The sequence below is a fragment of the Symphalangus syndactylus genome, chromosome 11, assembly GCF_028878055.3.
Source record: "Symphalangus syndactylus isolate Jambi chromosome 11, NHGRI_mSymSyn1-v2.1_pri, whole genome shotgun sequence".
Taxonomy (NCBI): domain Eukaryota; kingdom Metazoa; phylum Chordata; class Mammalia; order Primates; family Hylobatidae; genus Symphalangus; species Symphalangus syndactylus.
This window is the reverse complement of record NC_072433.2, coordinates 55,987,356-56,002,550: the sequence shown is the minus strand read 5'-3', so window position 1 is coordinate 56,002,550 and position 15,195 is coordinate 55,987,356. Positions and strand designations below refer to the sequence as shown.

At 50.0% G+C, this 15,195-nt stretch overlaps 1 protein-coding gene across 14 annotated transcripts in view; it reads left to right on the top strand.

The window, feature by feature from the left end:
- Positions 1-15,195, top strand: part of KATNIP (katanin interacting protein) — a 241,234-nt gene that overhangs the window by 214,434 nt on the left and 11,605 nt on the right. For all 14 annotated transcript variants that reach the window (XM_063612788.1, XM_063612791.1, XM_063612790.1 and 11 more), the window contains 2 exons: positions 6,028-6,205; positions 12,739-12,904. In XM_063612788.1, coding sequence (XP_063468858.1) covers positions 6,028-6,205; positions 12,739-12,904 — 344 coding nt within the window. The remainder of the gene's footprint in view (positions 1-6,027; positions 6,206-12,738; positions 12,905-15,195) is intronic.

The following is a 15,195-nucleotide window of genomic DNA, read 5'->3' as shown; positions in this document are numbered from 1 at the left end:
GACCCGGCTCCTGACCTTTCGCAGAGATGTTATTTCAGTGCCTTTGGGAATTTGGCCCTGGAGTAGAGCTCAAAGACCTTTTTACTGCAAGGCAAGTGGAATTTCTCTTCTCTTCTCAGTAGGAAGGCAGAAGAGCCTCTCAACCAAGCACCCTCTGCGTCTGTTTTGAGGCCTGTGATTTCTGAATCTCTTCTCTCTGAACCTTTGGCTTTTTCCTCACAGTATTCAAAATCCTCAACTCGCTTCACCACTCCGTGCAAGAGCGGAGCACAGAGAGAGCTCTAATAAAGTGACCCGGGGGGAATGTGTCGGGGTTGGTAAATACGGCCGATCCTATTAATGTTTTGAAAGGGGATATATGACTTGCTAATTTGCAGATGACACTAATTTTGGAAGTTTTGCAAATATCAGCAATGATGAATAAGAAAGGAGCTGAGAGGGTTGAAACATGGGGGAGAAATAACAAAATTAATTTCCATTTGTATAAATACTAATTGATACACCAGAGGAAAATGAATATGGAATGTTGGATATTAGCTCGAAAAGGAGAGTAATCACTTTCAGAACAGCCCCAAATTAGATGGAATCGCAGTGCAGCTTGCCAGGCAAACAAAGAGATTGCAGGCTTGGGAGAGTCTGGGCCGGCATCTCTTTGTTGTCACAAAGGGAGGTGGCATTTCTCCCTCATGCTGATCTCCATCATCCAAACCCACATCTTCCTCCACCTGTGGCCCTTCCATCTCAGGAGTGGTGCCCACAGCCCCTCTGTCACCTGGGTCAAAACTTTTTTCCCCTTCTTTCTGTATCCAGACCATTGAGAATCCTGGTAGTGCTATCTCTGAAACAGATCCTGTATCTGTCCCCTTCAACCCTATTTTCATTGCCACCAGCCTTGTTCAAGCCATCCTTACTGCAACAGCTTCCTCCCTGGTCTCCCTATAAAATCCAACTGATGCGAGCTTTGTAAGATGCAGATCAGATCATGTTTTTCCCCTGCTTCAACATAGAACCTGTCAGTAGCTTCCCGTTGCAAAGAGAGGAAAATCCAAACTTCTCGATATGATCTAGCCCCTGCCTACCTGTCTGATTTCATACTCTCTCCCTTGGCCACTTAGTTCCACCTATGGGTCAAATTTGTTCTCCTCTCAGCTTGGAATGTTCTTCTTCCAGAAATGCAAAAGCATGATGGGTTCCTTCTCAGCACCCTGGTCTCAGCTCAAATGTCACCTCCTCGGGGAGGCCCTCCCTGACCACCTCTGCTCATATTCAGTCACTCCCTATCCTGTTGCTATTTTTTTTTTCCTGAAGACATGCCAGTTTTATTATTAATTTTTTTGCACACAAAACAATAAACATTTTCTAAAAATACAAACAAAAAGATGCATATCAAACATATTAGGAAGGTTGCACATGGGAAGACGGGGAATAGAAATGGGGGGTGAGAATTAAAGAAAATAAATGAGAGAGGGACTTTGTATGGATCAATGATAATAACTCAGTCCTCTATTTGACAAAGAAGAAGGAGAAGGAAGAGGAAGAAAAAGAAAGTGGGATAAAGGATCAGAAAGGGAGGAAAATAGAAAAAATTAGAGTATGACTCCAGGGTAGACCTGTTTTGTTGTTGCTGGGTTGGTTGGTTAGTTTGTCTGTTGAATTTTTCATATGTTTTGCCATGTTGGCCAGGCTGGTCTCGAACTCCTAGCCTCAAGTGATCAACCTGTCTCAGCCTCCTAGAGTGCTGGGACTACAGGCGTGAGCCACCACGTCCAGCCCCCACATTGCGTCTGGCCTCCGTGGTAGACCTCCCAGATGGGGCAGCCGGGCAGAGGCGCTCCCCACATCCCAGACGTGGCGGCCAGGCAGAGGCGCTCCTCACTTCCCAGACGGGGCGGCCGGGCAGAGGCGCTCCTCACTTCCCAGAGGGGGCAGCTGGGCAGAGGCGCTCCTCACTTCCCAGATGGGGTGGCCGGGCAGAGATGCTCCTCACATCCCAGACGGGGCGGCTGGAAAGAGGCGCTCCTCACTTCCCAGATGGGGCGGCCGGGCAGAGGCGCTCCTCACTTCCCAGACGGGGCGGCTGGGCAGAGGCGCCCCTCACATCCCAGATGGGGCAGCCAGGCAGAGGCGCCCCTCACATCCCAGATGGGATGGCCGGGCAGAGGCGCTCCTCACTTCTTCCCAGACAGGGCGGCCGGGCAGAGACGCTCCTCACTTCCCAGATGGGGCGGCCAGGCAGAGGTGCTCCTCACATCCCAGACGGGGTGGCCGGGCAGAGGCGCTCCTCACATCCCAGACGGATGGGCGGCCGGGCAGAGGCGCTCCTCACATCCCAGACGATGGGTGGCCGGGCAGAGGCGCTCCTCACCTCCCAGACGGGGCGGCCGGGCAGAGACGCTCCTCACCTCCCAGACGGGGCAGCCGGGCAGAGGCGCTCCTCACTTCCCAGACGGGGCGGCCGGGCAGAGGTGCTCCTCACTTCCCAGACGGGACGGCCGGGCAGAGGCGCTCCTCACTTCTTCCCAGACGGGGCGGCCGGGCAGAGGTGCTCCTCACATCCCAGACGGGTCGGCCGGGCAGAGGCGCTCCTCACTTCTTCCCAGACGGGGCGGCTGGGCAGAGGCGCTCCTCACCTCCCAGACGATGGGCAGCCGGGCAGAGACGCTCCTCACTTCCCAGACGGGACGGCCGGGCAGAGACGCTCCTCACTTCTTCCCAGACGGGGCGGCCGGGCAGAGGCACTCCCCACTTCCCAGACGGGGCGGCCTGGCAGAGGCGCTCCTCACTTCCCAGACGGGGTGGCGGCTGGGCAGAGGTGCTCCTCACATCCCAGACGATGGGCAGCCAGGCAGAGACGCTCCTCACTTCCTAGACGGGGTGGCGGCTGGGCAGAGGCGCTCCTCACCTCCCAGACGGGGCAGCCGGGCAGAGGCGCTCCTCACATCCCAGACGATGGGTGGCCAGGCAGAGACGCTCCTCACTTCCTAGATGGGGCGGCGGCCGGGCAGAGGCTGCAATCCCAGCACCCTGGGAGGCCAAGGCAGGCTGCTGGGAGGCGGAGGCTGCAGCGAGCCAAGACCACGCCACCGCACTCCAGCCAGGGCAACACGGAGCACCAAGTGAGCGAGACTCCGTCTGCAGTCCCAGCACCTCGGGAGGCCGAGGCGGGCAGACCACTCGAGGTCAGGAGCTGGAGAGCAGCCAACATGGCGAAACCGCGCCTCCAGCCAAAGGACAAAAAGCAGGCAGGGGTGGTGGCGTGCGCCCGCAATCCCAGGCAGCCCGCAGGCGGAGGCAGGAGAATCACGGGAGCCAGACGCATGGAATCTGCAGCAAGTCGAGTATACTCCAGCTTGGGCCACGGAGGGAACAAAAGAAGAGAAGAGGAGTGGAGTGGAGTGGGGTGGGGTGGGGTGGAGTGGAGTGGAGTGGGAAGGAATTTTTCATAGTGTTCATCACTCTTGGAACTGTCGTCTTCCTTTATTCATTATGTGTTTATTGACAGTCTTTGCTAGAATGCAAGCTTCTTGAGTTCAGAGATTGTGCTCTGTTGTTCATTCCTGCAGCTCTTAGGCCAAAAATAGGATCATCAGTAGATGATCAATAAATATTCGTTTACCGTTGACTATGAATTTGGTAAAACCCAATAGTTTTCGTTTGTCTCATTTACTTGCAGATATCTACTGAACCCCTACGTTTTAATTAGTCATGTGTTTAAAATTTTTACTAAAAACATTCATTGAACGTATCTACTAAGCACTGTTCTGGACTCTGGGGATACAGCAGTGAACAAAACCAGCAGAGTCCTGGCCTCAGGGAGCTTCCATCTTAGTGGAGGAGACTGATGAAGACAAATAAGCAAATCAGTGTAGACTCGATTGTCAGGAAGCATTCAGTGCTATAAACAACAAGGCTAGCAGGGTAAGGATGTAGAGAGTGACGGGGTGAGCGGGGCTGTTTGAGCTCTGGTTATTAGAGAAGGCCTCTCAGGAAATGATGTTGGAACACTGACCCATGCTGAGAAGGAATGTGTCAGCTAGCTTTTGCTGCCGAACAAGCCAATCCAAAATCCACTGGCTTAACACAACTACCATGAATTATATTCATGATTGACTTGTAATTCAGTGGCTTGGCTGGGCAGCTCTGGGTGAGCCGGCTTGGTTGGCCTCTACTGGGCCTGCTCGAGTTCCTGATCAGCAGGGAGGTGGGCCGGCAGCTGAATGACCTAGGACATCTTCACCCACCGGTCTGGCAGTGGGAAGGCTGCTGGCCAGAGACAGGCATCTGGGTTAGCTGGGCTGCCCCGCTCGGCAGTCTCAAGCCCCGAGTGCTTTACAGGCTCTGCTTGCATCACGTGGGCTTCTGTCCCAGTGTTCAAAGCAAATCATGTGACCCAGAGTCAGGAACGGAGAAATAGACTCCAACTCTGGATGGGATAAGGGGCAAAATCACATTGCAATGGCAGGGACACGGGGTGAGAGGAGTTTGTAGCCAGCTTGCATGTGACTGATGTGGCGAGAAGCCCATGTGCAGGGTGCTGTGCTGGCCACATATGTTTTTTCATCTGCCCCAGAGATGCTCAGAGCTACCTTGGCACCACAAAGGAGGAAAAGGATCTGAGGGCTAAGTTACAAAAAGTATGTTGGGAGATGACAGGGGCGTGGGAGAGAAAACCAAGCTCCAGAGAGGTCAGGTGACCCAGCCCCTCTTCATGGCCACAAAGAAGTCCTTTCACCTCTCTGGGCTTCCAGTTCCTCATTTGAGCTGCAAGGGCGTGGTGCCAGATAACACCCCGCTTCCTTCTGCCCACTCTGTGGTGCTGGCATTTCTGTGAACGCTGCAAAGAGTGAGAGTCTTATACTTAGCTACCCAAAAGGGTGCTAAAATACGTGGCAAATTCTCTAAGGGAAGAAGGGTTTATTGTGTTTGGTCTTGCTCTAATGAGAGACCGTTAAGGAAAGAGATGTTCCAGCCAATTATCTGACAGGGCTTGATCAAGAGATTCATTCCATTTGAGCTTCCGGGGCAAATGAATGACACCTGGGCTGTTTTGCTCCAGGGCCACAGAAGGTCACTTCTAAATGGTCTCTGATCGAGAGAGGGTGGAAGCAGAGGCAAAAGGATGGCGGTATCACCCTAGGTCACTTCCTTTACTCTGAGCCCACTTGAATCCTTGTGATAGCAGCCAATTTGCATAAAATATCAGTTTCCAGCGCCAGGACTTACTGATGTAAGTCTCTATGTACTTGCTGGTTTAATCATTCTATCTGTACTGAGCTCCTACTGTGTGCCAGGCACTATGCCAGGCTCGGGACACAGTGGTTTGGAGAAACAGATGGGGTTTCTCCCTCAAGGAGTTAGGCATCTGGCGGGGCAAGTGGATATTTACCAAAGGATCACGAGATTACAGCGGTGACCAGGGCTCGGAAAGGGAAGTGTACAGTGGCATGGCAGGTTATCAATGAAGGTTTGACCTGGTCAAAGAAGTCAGGAGGGATTCTCTGAGGAAGGGAGCTGGGATCTGAAGGGTGAGCACAAATCAACCAGGCCATGTGAATTCTAGAGAGGGGTGACAGCACATGCAAAGACCCTGTGGTTGGGAGAGAGGAATATAAATACGAGGAACTGAAAGACAGTCTGGGTGGGGCCTAGGGTCCCTGGTGCACAGTGAGGTCAGAGAAGTAGATAGAAGTCTGATGGGGAATGCGTTGTTGGCCAGAAAGCATGGGAAGCCACTAAGGATGTTCAGTGTGGGGTGGGACAGCACAATCCGTAGGCGGAGGAAGGACTCAGGGCTATGTGCAGGTTTAACCCTCGTCCATGCAGCCTACCATTGTTTCCTGAGCACTGGCAGTGGCCTGGGCCCAAGGCCACCTAGAGGAAAGCTACAGAGCCCTCCCGCAAGGCACTTTGGGTCTGGGTTGAAGTTGCTAGAATATAGAGGCCGAATAGCATTCCTCTTCCCGTCTTCCTTTTAGATGTCTCCTTGGAGCCTCTGGTGCTGATGGGCCACTTCTCTTCCTGTTGCAGGCCTTCAGCTGAATTTCACTGCCTCCTGGGGAGACTTGCACTACCTGGGGCTCACTGGCCTGGAAGTGGTGGGCAAGGAGGGCCAGGCGCTGCCCATCCACTTGCACCAGATCTCCGCTTCCCCCAGAGACTTAAATGAGCTCCCCGAGTACTCTGACGACTCCCGGACCCTGGACAAGTAAGTGTCTATCAGAAGCTTTACTTTCATGACCACAGGGTTTTGGGGACACTGTTCTGCCTCTGAGACTTCAGATTCAGACATCAAATAGAATCGCATATGTCCCTCCCCTGGCCACCCTGTGAGGTCATGTGGTCAAGGGAAACCGAGGCTCAGGAAAGAGAGGTGGGAGGTGATTCTCCAGGACCACACAGCTGGAAGTGTCAGGCGGGATTTGAAGGCAGGTTCCCATGCTTCCAGACATAGCCGTGGTCTGCGTTTTCTTCTCCGTGCTTAGCAGAGCGTCTCGCACACAGTAGCTGTCTGTAAATCTTTGCAGTGGACGGTTCAGAGTTTACGCATGAATGACCCAGGCCTCTCGGGGGCTGAAAGCTCCCTCTCCCCTCCTTGAGGTTGGAGGTGATGGCTCAGGAAGCCTCCACAGGCAGTGGTGGCTGCACTTTCCCCTGCACTTGTCAGATTTCATAAGCCAAGGTTGGGTCAAGTCAGTAAGGGGGGAAGCCTCAGATACAGCATCGATCCACATGGACCTGCAGCCCACAGACCAGCACTCGGTTCCCCTGCTCTGCACAGCCAGAGGGTCTGGGCGCTGCTCAGAGGTGTGAACTAGGGGAGTCAGAGGGATGGGAGTTCAAATCCCACCTCTGCCCCATGCCGACTATTAGGTAACTTTCTTGACCTCTTCAATAATAACAGCAATGCTTATGTCCTGAATGGTATTGCCTAGGTTTTCTTGTAGGATTTTAATGGTTTTAGTTCTAACATTTAAGTCTTTAATCCATCTCGAATTAATTTTTGTATAAGGTGTAAGGAAGGGATCCAGTTTCAGCTTTCTACGTATGGCTAGCCAGTTTTCCCAGCACCATTTATTAAATAGGGAATCCTTTCCCCATTTCTTGTTTTTGTCGGGTTTGTCAAAGATCAGATAGTTGTAGATATGCGGCATCATTTCTGAGGGCTCTGTTCTGTTCCATTGATCTATGTCTCTGTTGTGGTACCAGTACCATGCTGTTTTGGTTACTGTAGCCTTGTAGTATAGTTTGAAGTCAGGTAGCATGATGCCTCCAGCTTTGTTCTTTTGGCTTAGGATTGACTTGGCGATGTGGGCTCTTTTTTGGTTCCATATGAACTTTAAAGTAGTTTTTTCCAATTCTGTGAAGAAAGTCATTGGTAGCTTGATGGGGATGGCATTGAATCTATAAATTACCTTGGGCAGTATGGCCATTTTCACGATATTGATTCTTCCTACCCATGAGCATGGAATGTTCTTCCATTTGTTTGTATCCTCTTTTATTTCATTGAGCAGTGGTTTGTAGTTCTCCTTGAAGAGGTCCTTCACATCCCTTGTAAGTTGGATTCCTAGGTATTTTATTCTCTTTGAAGCAATTGTGAATGGGAGTTCACTCATGATTTGGCTGTTTGTCTGTGATTGGTGTACAAGAATGCATGTGATTTTTGTACATTGATTTTGTATCCTGAGACTTTGCTGAAGTTGCTAATCAGCTTAAGGAGATTTTGGGCTGAGACAATGGGGTTTTCTAGATATACAGTCATGTCATCTGCAAATCCTACAAGAAAACCTAGGCAATACCATTCAGGACATAGGCGTGGGCAAGGACTTCATGTCTAAAACACCAAAAGCAATGGCAACAAAAGCCAAAATTGACAAATGGGATCTAATTAAACTAAAGAGCTTCTGCACAGCAAAAGAAACTACCATCAGAGTGAATAGGCAACCTACAGAATGGGAGAAAATTTTTGCAACCTACTCATCTGACAAAGGGCTAATATCCAGAATCTACAATGAACTCAAACAAATTTACAAGAAAAAAACAAACAACCCCATCAAAAAGTGGGCAGAGGACATGAACAGACACTTCTCAAAAGAAGACATTTATGCAGCCAAAAAACACATGAAGAAATGCTCATCATCACTGGCCATCAGAGAAATGCAAATCAAAACCACAGTGAGATACCATCTCACACCAGTTAGAATGGCCATCATTAAAAAATCAGGAAACAACAGGTGCTGGAGAGGATGTGGAGAAATAGGAACACTTTTACACTGTTGGTGGGACTGTAAACTAGTTCAACCATTGTGGAAGTCAGTGTGGCGATTCCTCAGGGATCTAGAACTAGAAATACCATTTGACCCAGCCATCCCATTACTGGGTATATACCCAAAGGACTATAAATCATGCTGCTATAAAGACACATGCACACGTATGTTTATTGCGGCACTATTCACAATAGCAAAGAGTTGGAAGCAACCCAAATGTCCAACAACAATAGACTGGATTAAGAAAATGTGGCACATATACACCATGGAATACTATGCAGCCATAAAAAAGGATGAGTTCATGTCCTTTGTAGGGACATGGATGAAACTGGAAAACATCATTCTCAGTAAACTATCGCAAGGACAAAAAACCAAACACTGCATGTTCTCACTCATAGGTGGGAATTGAACAATGAGAACTCATGGACACAGGAAGGGGAACATCACACTCCGGGGACTGTTGTGGGGTTGGGGGAGGGGGGAGGGACAGCATTAGGAGATATACCTAATGCTAAATGACGAGTTAATGGGTGCAGGAAATCAACATGGCACATGGATACATATGTAACAAACCTGCACATTGTGCACATGTACCCTAAAACCTAAAGTATAAAAAAAAAATAATAATAATAATAATAATAACAGCAATGCTAATAATAATAACTGATCATATAACTGCTAGTTTTTGAGCACTTATTAAATGCCAGGCACTGGGTTATGCGAAGCAGGTGACAGGTGACACATGTTCATCCATTGAAGCCTCAAACAGCCCTTTGAGGAAGGGACCATTATGAGCCCTACTATACCGATGCGGAGACTGAAATATGCAGAGGCCACCCAGACTACTGCAGTGGCAGAGTCATGAATTGGAACGCAGGCCTGTGGGATACCCACCATCCACTCACTTACCCACTAAGTTATACTGTCTCTCCTGCCTTGGTTTCCTTATCAGTAGAATGGGGACAGTCATTCCCATGGCATGTCGCATTGCAGCCACATCCCTTGGCCTGGTGCTGAGCTCATGCAGAGTTGGTGGCAGGCTTCTCCCTGCTTTTCTATAAGGTGGCCCTGAACCGTGGCCTCACCCCCTGCTACCGTTAACTGCTCCTGGGTCCCTCTGACCACCCCCACAACCTGGCAAGTCACTCTCCTGAGTATTTAGGCTTGGAGCCTGGAGACCTGGCTCCCAGTCAGCTGGAAAAGTGATCAATGCACAGTGCGGCTTGTGGATCCTTCGCACCCACCTGCCAGATTATCTGCCGGCAAATCCCAGGCCTGATAGCATTTCCTCTTTAAGTATTTCAGTGTATACCTCTAAACAATAAGGGATTTAAGTGAAAACATAATCCTGGTACCATTGTTATACTTGAAAAACTTGCCTGTGCGCAGTGGCTCATGCCCGTAATCCCAGCATTGGGAGGCCAAGGCAGAAGGATCACTTGAGCCCCGGAATTCGAGACCAGCCTGGATAACATAGTGAGACTGTGTCTCCACAAAAGAAAAAAAAAAATTATCCAGGCACTGTGGCACATGTGTGTAGTCCCAGCTACTTGGGAGGCTGAGAAAGGAGGATCACTTGAGTCCAGGAATTCAAGACCAGCCTGGGCAACATAGTGAGATTGTGCCTCTACAAAAAAAAAAAAAAAAAATAGCCAGGCATTGTGGCATGTGCTTGTAGCACCAGCTACTCAGAGGCTGAGGTGGGAGGATCACTTGAGCCCAGGAGTTCAAGGCTGCAGTGAGCCATGATTGTGCCACTGCATTCCAGCCTGGGCAACAGAGCGGGATCCTGTCTCAACAACAACAACAAAAAGTTAACAACAATTTATTAAATTACCAGATATCTAGCAGATTCATAGTCCCCCCACCCGCCCTTTTTAACAGTTTGCTCATTTGATTTGAGATCCAGATAAGGTCTATGTGTTGTGATTGGTTGCTATGTCTCTTAAGCCTCTCTAGGTTCTCTTTCCCCTTTTTCCATCTTTTTCTTGTAAATTACCTGTTGAAGAAACCAGGTAGACCTGAATTTTACTGGCTGCATCTCTATGGTATTGTTTAGTCTGCTCCTTGCTCCCCTGTATTTCTAGTACACTGTTAATTAGATGTAGAGGCCTGAACAGATTGAGGTTTGACCACTAGGGCAATACAACCACATCGATGTCAGTGTGTGGCCCGGGGGACATATAGAATGTCTGGCTGTGATGTTGGAAGCCAGTCATGCTGGCAAAGTCCATTAATTCATTAGGGTTTGCAAAATGGTGGTATTTTACACCTACTACTCTTTTTTAAATTTATTTGCTGAAATAACTGCAATAAAGAGAGAATTTCCCTCAATTATTTGGCTACTCTGTGGTGAAATTCAGATGGGAAAAGCAGCCTAAGTGCTGGGTTCGCTCCCCTCCTTTTCTTTTGGCTTTCCAAATAACTTTATCTAGCATCGTCTAAAACATGTGTTTCTTTTTAGGGATTATTATAAATTCATAGATTTTAAACATACAGTACTGCATTCGAAGAGTCAATTCTTTGCAGTTTTTATCCCGATTGATGTTTAAATCATTCCCTCTTGGATGCTGGGAAGTCCTGAGTCTTTTTAAAACAGTCACCTTTCTTGCCTTCTGATGTGACAGATGCTTCAGGCTCATCTGGTATATTTCTTGTCCCAGACCTGCAATCAGCCATTTCTCCAAGAAGCACTGGTTCCTATTAGTGGGAAATGGTATTTAGAGACCATAATCTGGCCACTAGGGATGCTCACTGCTATTCGGTCGGTTGCTGTTTCTAGGCTTTTTTATGGATAGAGCTAGGAATTCATTTAGATGTTCTTGAGAGCATCTATAGAGTCTTCCTTTCACTGTTGGCTACAGATGCTCCAGCAGTTCTCACTGCTCTCAGAATTGGGCAGGTTTGCTATGGAGCAGCCCCATTTCTAGGACAGAAAGATAATTGCCTTTGGAAGGAAATAGAAGGTTCTCTAGTCGTCATCCTCAGTCAGCTTAGTTCCACAAACATTCCAGGGTGGAATTGCTGAATTTCCTCAGTTCTAAGATGCCAGCAATTGTCAGACACACCATCCATCAATTTAATAACAGCCTTTTAGAGAACAAAGCAACATTGCCTCCTTGGGTAAACACTTCGATTATGAAATTTTTTTTTTTCCAAATTCACAACTTTAAAATGTAAAAGGAAACAAAAAGTTTCGTTTCAAATCTAGGAAATGTGGCAGCAGGCCAAGTTTCTCCCAGTACAGCAGCTGCAACGTACCAGGAATCCAGGGTGTGGAGTGGGGAGGGTTCTGGAAAATGGGAGGGAGAGGGAGGTTTCTCAAGAGGCTGCCAGCTGGGCCCTTTTTTCCAGGACCAGGCTTCTGAATGGCAGTGCCAGACACATGGGCCAGAGCCATGAGGACAAGGGCCTGAGGCCTGGGCTGAGGCATGCGGGGCAGTCTGGGGAAGCAAGAGGCACGATTGTCCTTGGGACAAACACAGGCCAACTTGAGGATAAGCAGGATGTCCCAAGCAAGGGAACCAGAAACTGGCCAGGACAGGAGTGCGATAGGGCTGAGGTGACAAGCTCAGAGTGCCAGCTGGGAAGAGCATGAGGGAGCACGAGAGGCTCCCTCCTACAGGTCAGAGGCTTCCCTGGGATATCCAGGCTCGCGGTCACAGAGCATGGTCCAGCCAGAGCAGCTCCCACAGTCACCTGCCCCTCCTTCTACTTGTTCCAAGCCAAGAGCTGCAGAGCTCACCTGGTGCTTTTGTACCTCTCTCCCCCAGCATGGGAAGGAAGGGCTACACTTCTTTCCAACTATGCTGTAAAGCCAACACAGCAAATTTACAGAAAGTTTGGAAACTTGAGAAAAATACTCACCTCCATACCCTCTGACCCAATTATGTTTTTCACTTTTGCACACTCTCTCCTGGTCCTTGTCCTCATTTCTCAGCTTTATAATCAGTGTCCTGCCTCTTCCATGTGACTGCAGTGTCCTCACGGTGGCACCTTAACCCCTGTGAAATTTACTTAACCATTTCCCGATTTTGAGATCTTTTAGGTTGTTATCCTTTTTTAAGCTAGTGTAAATAACACTGTAATGAGCATCTTGGTTCGGATAGCCTTTCCCATATATTGAATACATTTTCCTTCTGGGGAAGAAAATCCCAGAAATGGGATCACTGGGCTAAAGGATTCTGAAAAATGATACATTTTCCCTTTTAAAAAAAAACCCTGATGATTGCTTTTCTCCACCTTTAACAGCATAGCCTTTTTTTTTTTTCTTTTAAAAAATGTGTCATTTCATAGATGAGACGACTTCTGACTGTTGTTTTCATCAGTCACACCTCCCCTTAATGAGCCTGACACAGCCTGGCTAGTGCCAGGCAGTGGGGAGGTACTCAGGGGCGAGGGGGTGGGGACCCCACTGTGATGCGTCATGTGCCCACTGAGCTGCCCCCCTGCTGCTCCATCCCCATTGCTGCAGGTTAATTGATGGCACCAACATCACCATGGAGGATGAGCATATGTGGCTGATCCCCTTCTCGCTGGGGCTGGACCACGTGGTCACGATCCGCCTCGACAGGGCCGAAAGCATCGCAGGCCTGCGCTTCTGGAACTACAATAAATCTCCTGAGGACACCTATCGCGGGGTAAGCCGGGGAGCAGCGGCCGCGCTCAGTCCAGCATCAGGGAAGCAGCACCTTGATGAATGGCTGGCGTGGCAGCCGGAGAGGAGCATAAATCCTCCAGAACTTTCCAAAAGGAGCTGGGGGCATTATGTCCAGGGAGGGAGAGAGCTGCTGTTTCCTTCTGCAAATGGCAAATGCAGGCTAAAGAGCTCAGGGCATTTCCAGGGAACTGCACAGCGCCGTTTCTCCTGGTGCTAGGGGGTCCTAGACAGGTCCAGGCCCCAGCTTGCCACGGTCAGTTTCAGCCCTCAAGTCCATTGAGTGCTCGGGTGGCCAGGCCTCTGCCGAGGGCTTCACGGGCATTCATCGTTTCACTGGATTCTCATTCCAGCCAATGGGAGGTGGGTGTGATTACCCCCATTTCTTAGGGTCTGAAACTGAGGTCCAGGAGGGTTCACCCGCCCATCCAAGGCCACACAGCTGGAGTCTCCACCTTGGCCAGCCAGACCTGGAGCCCACACTGTGATTTCCGTGTGATGTTTTGCTGAGTAAGAAGCAGCAGGGGGGGCTTCTGAGACTCAGTCTTGGTGGGAATGAAGAAGAGAGCCTTGGAAGAGCCCTTTTCTCTGGCCTTTCTGGCCTCAGGTGACTGAATGGGTGCCCTCCAGTCATGTAAAAGTGACAGTGAGGCCACCGAAAGGTAGCAATTCAGCTATGGCCCTACTATCAGGAGGGCCTGAGTCTGAGTCTCAGCTTGGACCCTACCAGCTGCGTAACCTTTGGCATGTCGCCTGCCTTCCCTGGGCCTGTCTCCTCATCTATAAAATGAGGAGGGAATAACACCTGCCATGGCGGATTGGCATCACTGTTGCCAGGTAACAGTTGACAAAGCCAGGACTCAGCCTCAGGTGATCCCCAGATCTGGGCTCCCCACCATATACCCACCACGGAATTTATTCTAGGGCCTTAGGAATTGTATCACGGACCAGGTGTAGAGGCTTACGCCTGTAATCCCAGTACTTTGGGAGGCTGAAGCTGGAGGATGGTTTGAGCCCAGGAGTTCTAGACCAGCCTGGGCAATACAGAGAGACCCCCATCTCTACCAAAAAAAATAGGCAGGCTTGGTAGCACACACCTGTAGTCCCAGCCATTCAGGAGGCTAAGGCAGGAGGAGCTCTTGAGCCCAAGTTGAGGCTGCAGTGAGCTATGATCTCATCATTGCACTCTAGCCTGGGTGACAGAGCAAGACACCATCTCAAAGAAAGAAAAATGAAAAAAAGAATTGTGTCACATCTTACAGCAGGATCGGCAGCCCCTGGCCCTCCCCATGTGGCAGGAGCTGAGCCAGCATGCTCCTCTGAGCAGGCCGGTCACGGACCCTCCCAACGCCACCCTGTGTCTCTATGAGCACTCCCCTGGGTTCGACACATTGAAGAAGTCAGATATATTGACATTAAAAACAGCCTTCTGTCTCAAGTTGTGCCTTTGGGCCTTAAAATTCCCTTGAGCAAATCACAGTCTGTCTGGTAGAGCTTCTGTGACCTGAATTCACCATCTGGGGATGTTGGGCTGAGTTCCCATCTCACAGGTCTGGGCTCCACCAGCCAGACAATGGCTACAGTGGGATGAGGTGGGGGTGGGGGAGAATGGGCACGTGGCCTGAGATGGGAGATCCCCACTGCAGTGAAATGGATGCTTTGACTCAGATCCCACACCCCAAAAGGCCTTTCTGAGCACCAGGGGTCCCTGGCATGTGGTTGGAAGCCAGGGCCTTGGACTCCTGGAGTTGGGCCTTCAAATCCCTTCAGTGGCCCTCGGGCAAATCACTTAGTCCCTGTGAAGTTTAGCTTCCTTCCCTATAAGATGGAGGTGGTGCTAGAGGTCACCTCGAAGGGAATGAGCAGAGGACACGTGGCCAGCTCTGCCCAGGGAAGTCAGGGATGCTTCCTGGAGGAGGTGTTGGCCCTGAAGGATGGACAGGGGCTTCTTGGGCCTCTGCTTTGCCATCACTGAATCCACTTTTGGGTGACTCTGTCCAGGGCACACTCTGGCAGCTCCAGGCTTGTGTCCTGCTAGCTCCAAGCCCAGCAGAAGAGAGAGCTCCCCTTTCCAGGCAAGCCAGCAAAACCCCAGGAGTCATGCTGATGGGCCTGGCCATGTCTCAAGTTCAGCTCAGGGGGCCCAGGTGGGAATCCCCCTTGAGGAAAGCAGATGGAGAGATGGAGGACGGGGACCAAGTTCTAGTGACAACCATGCCCGAAGCCAGGTAGCACCACACTTCAGGTTTATGTGTCCTGTGAGTAACTGACATA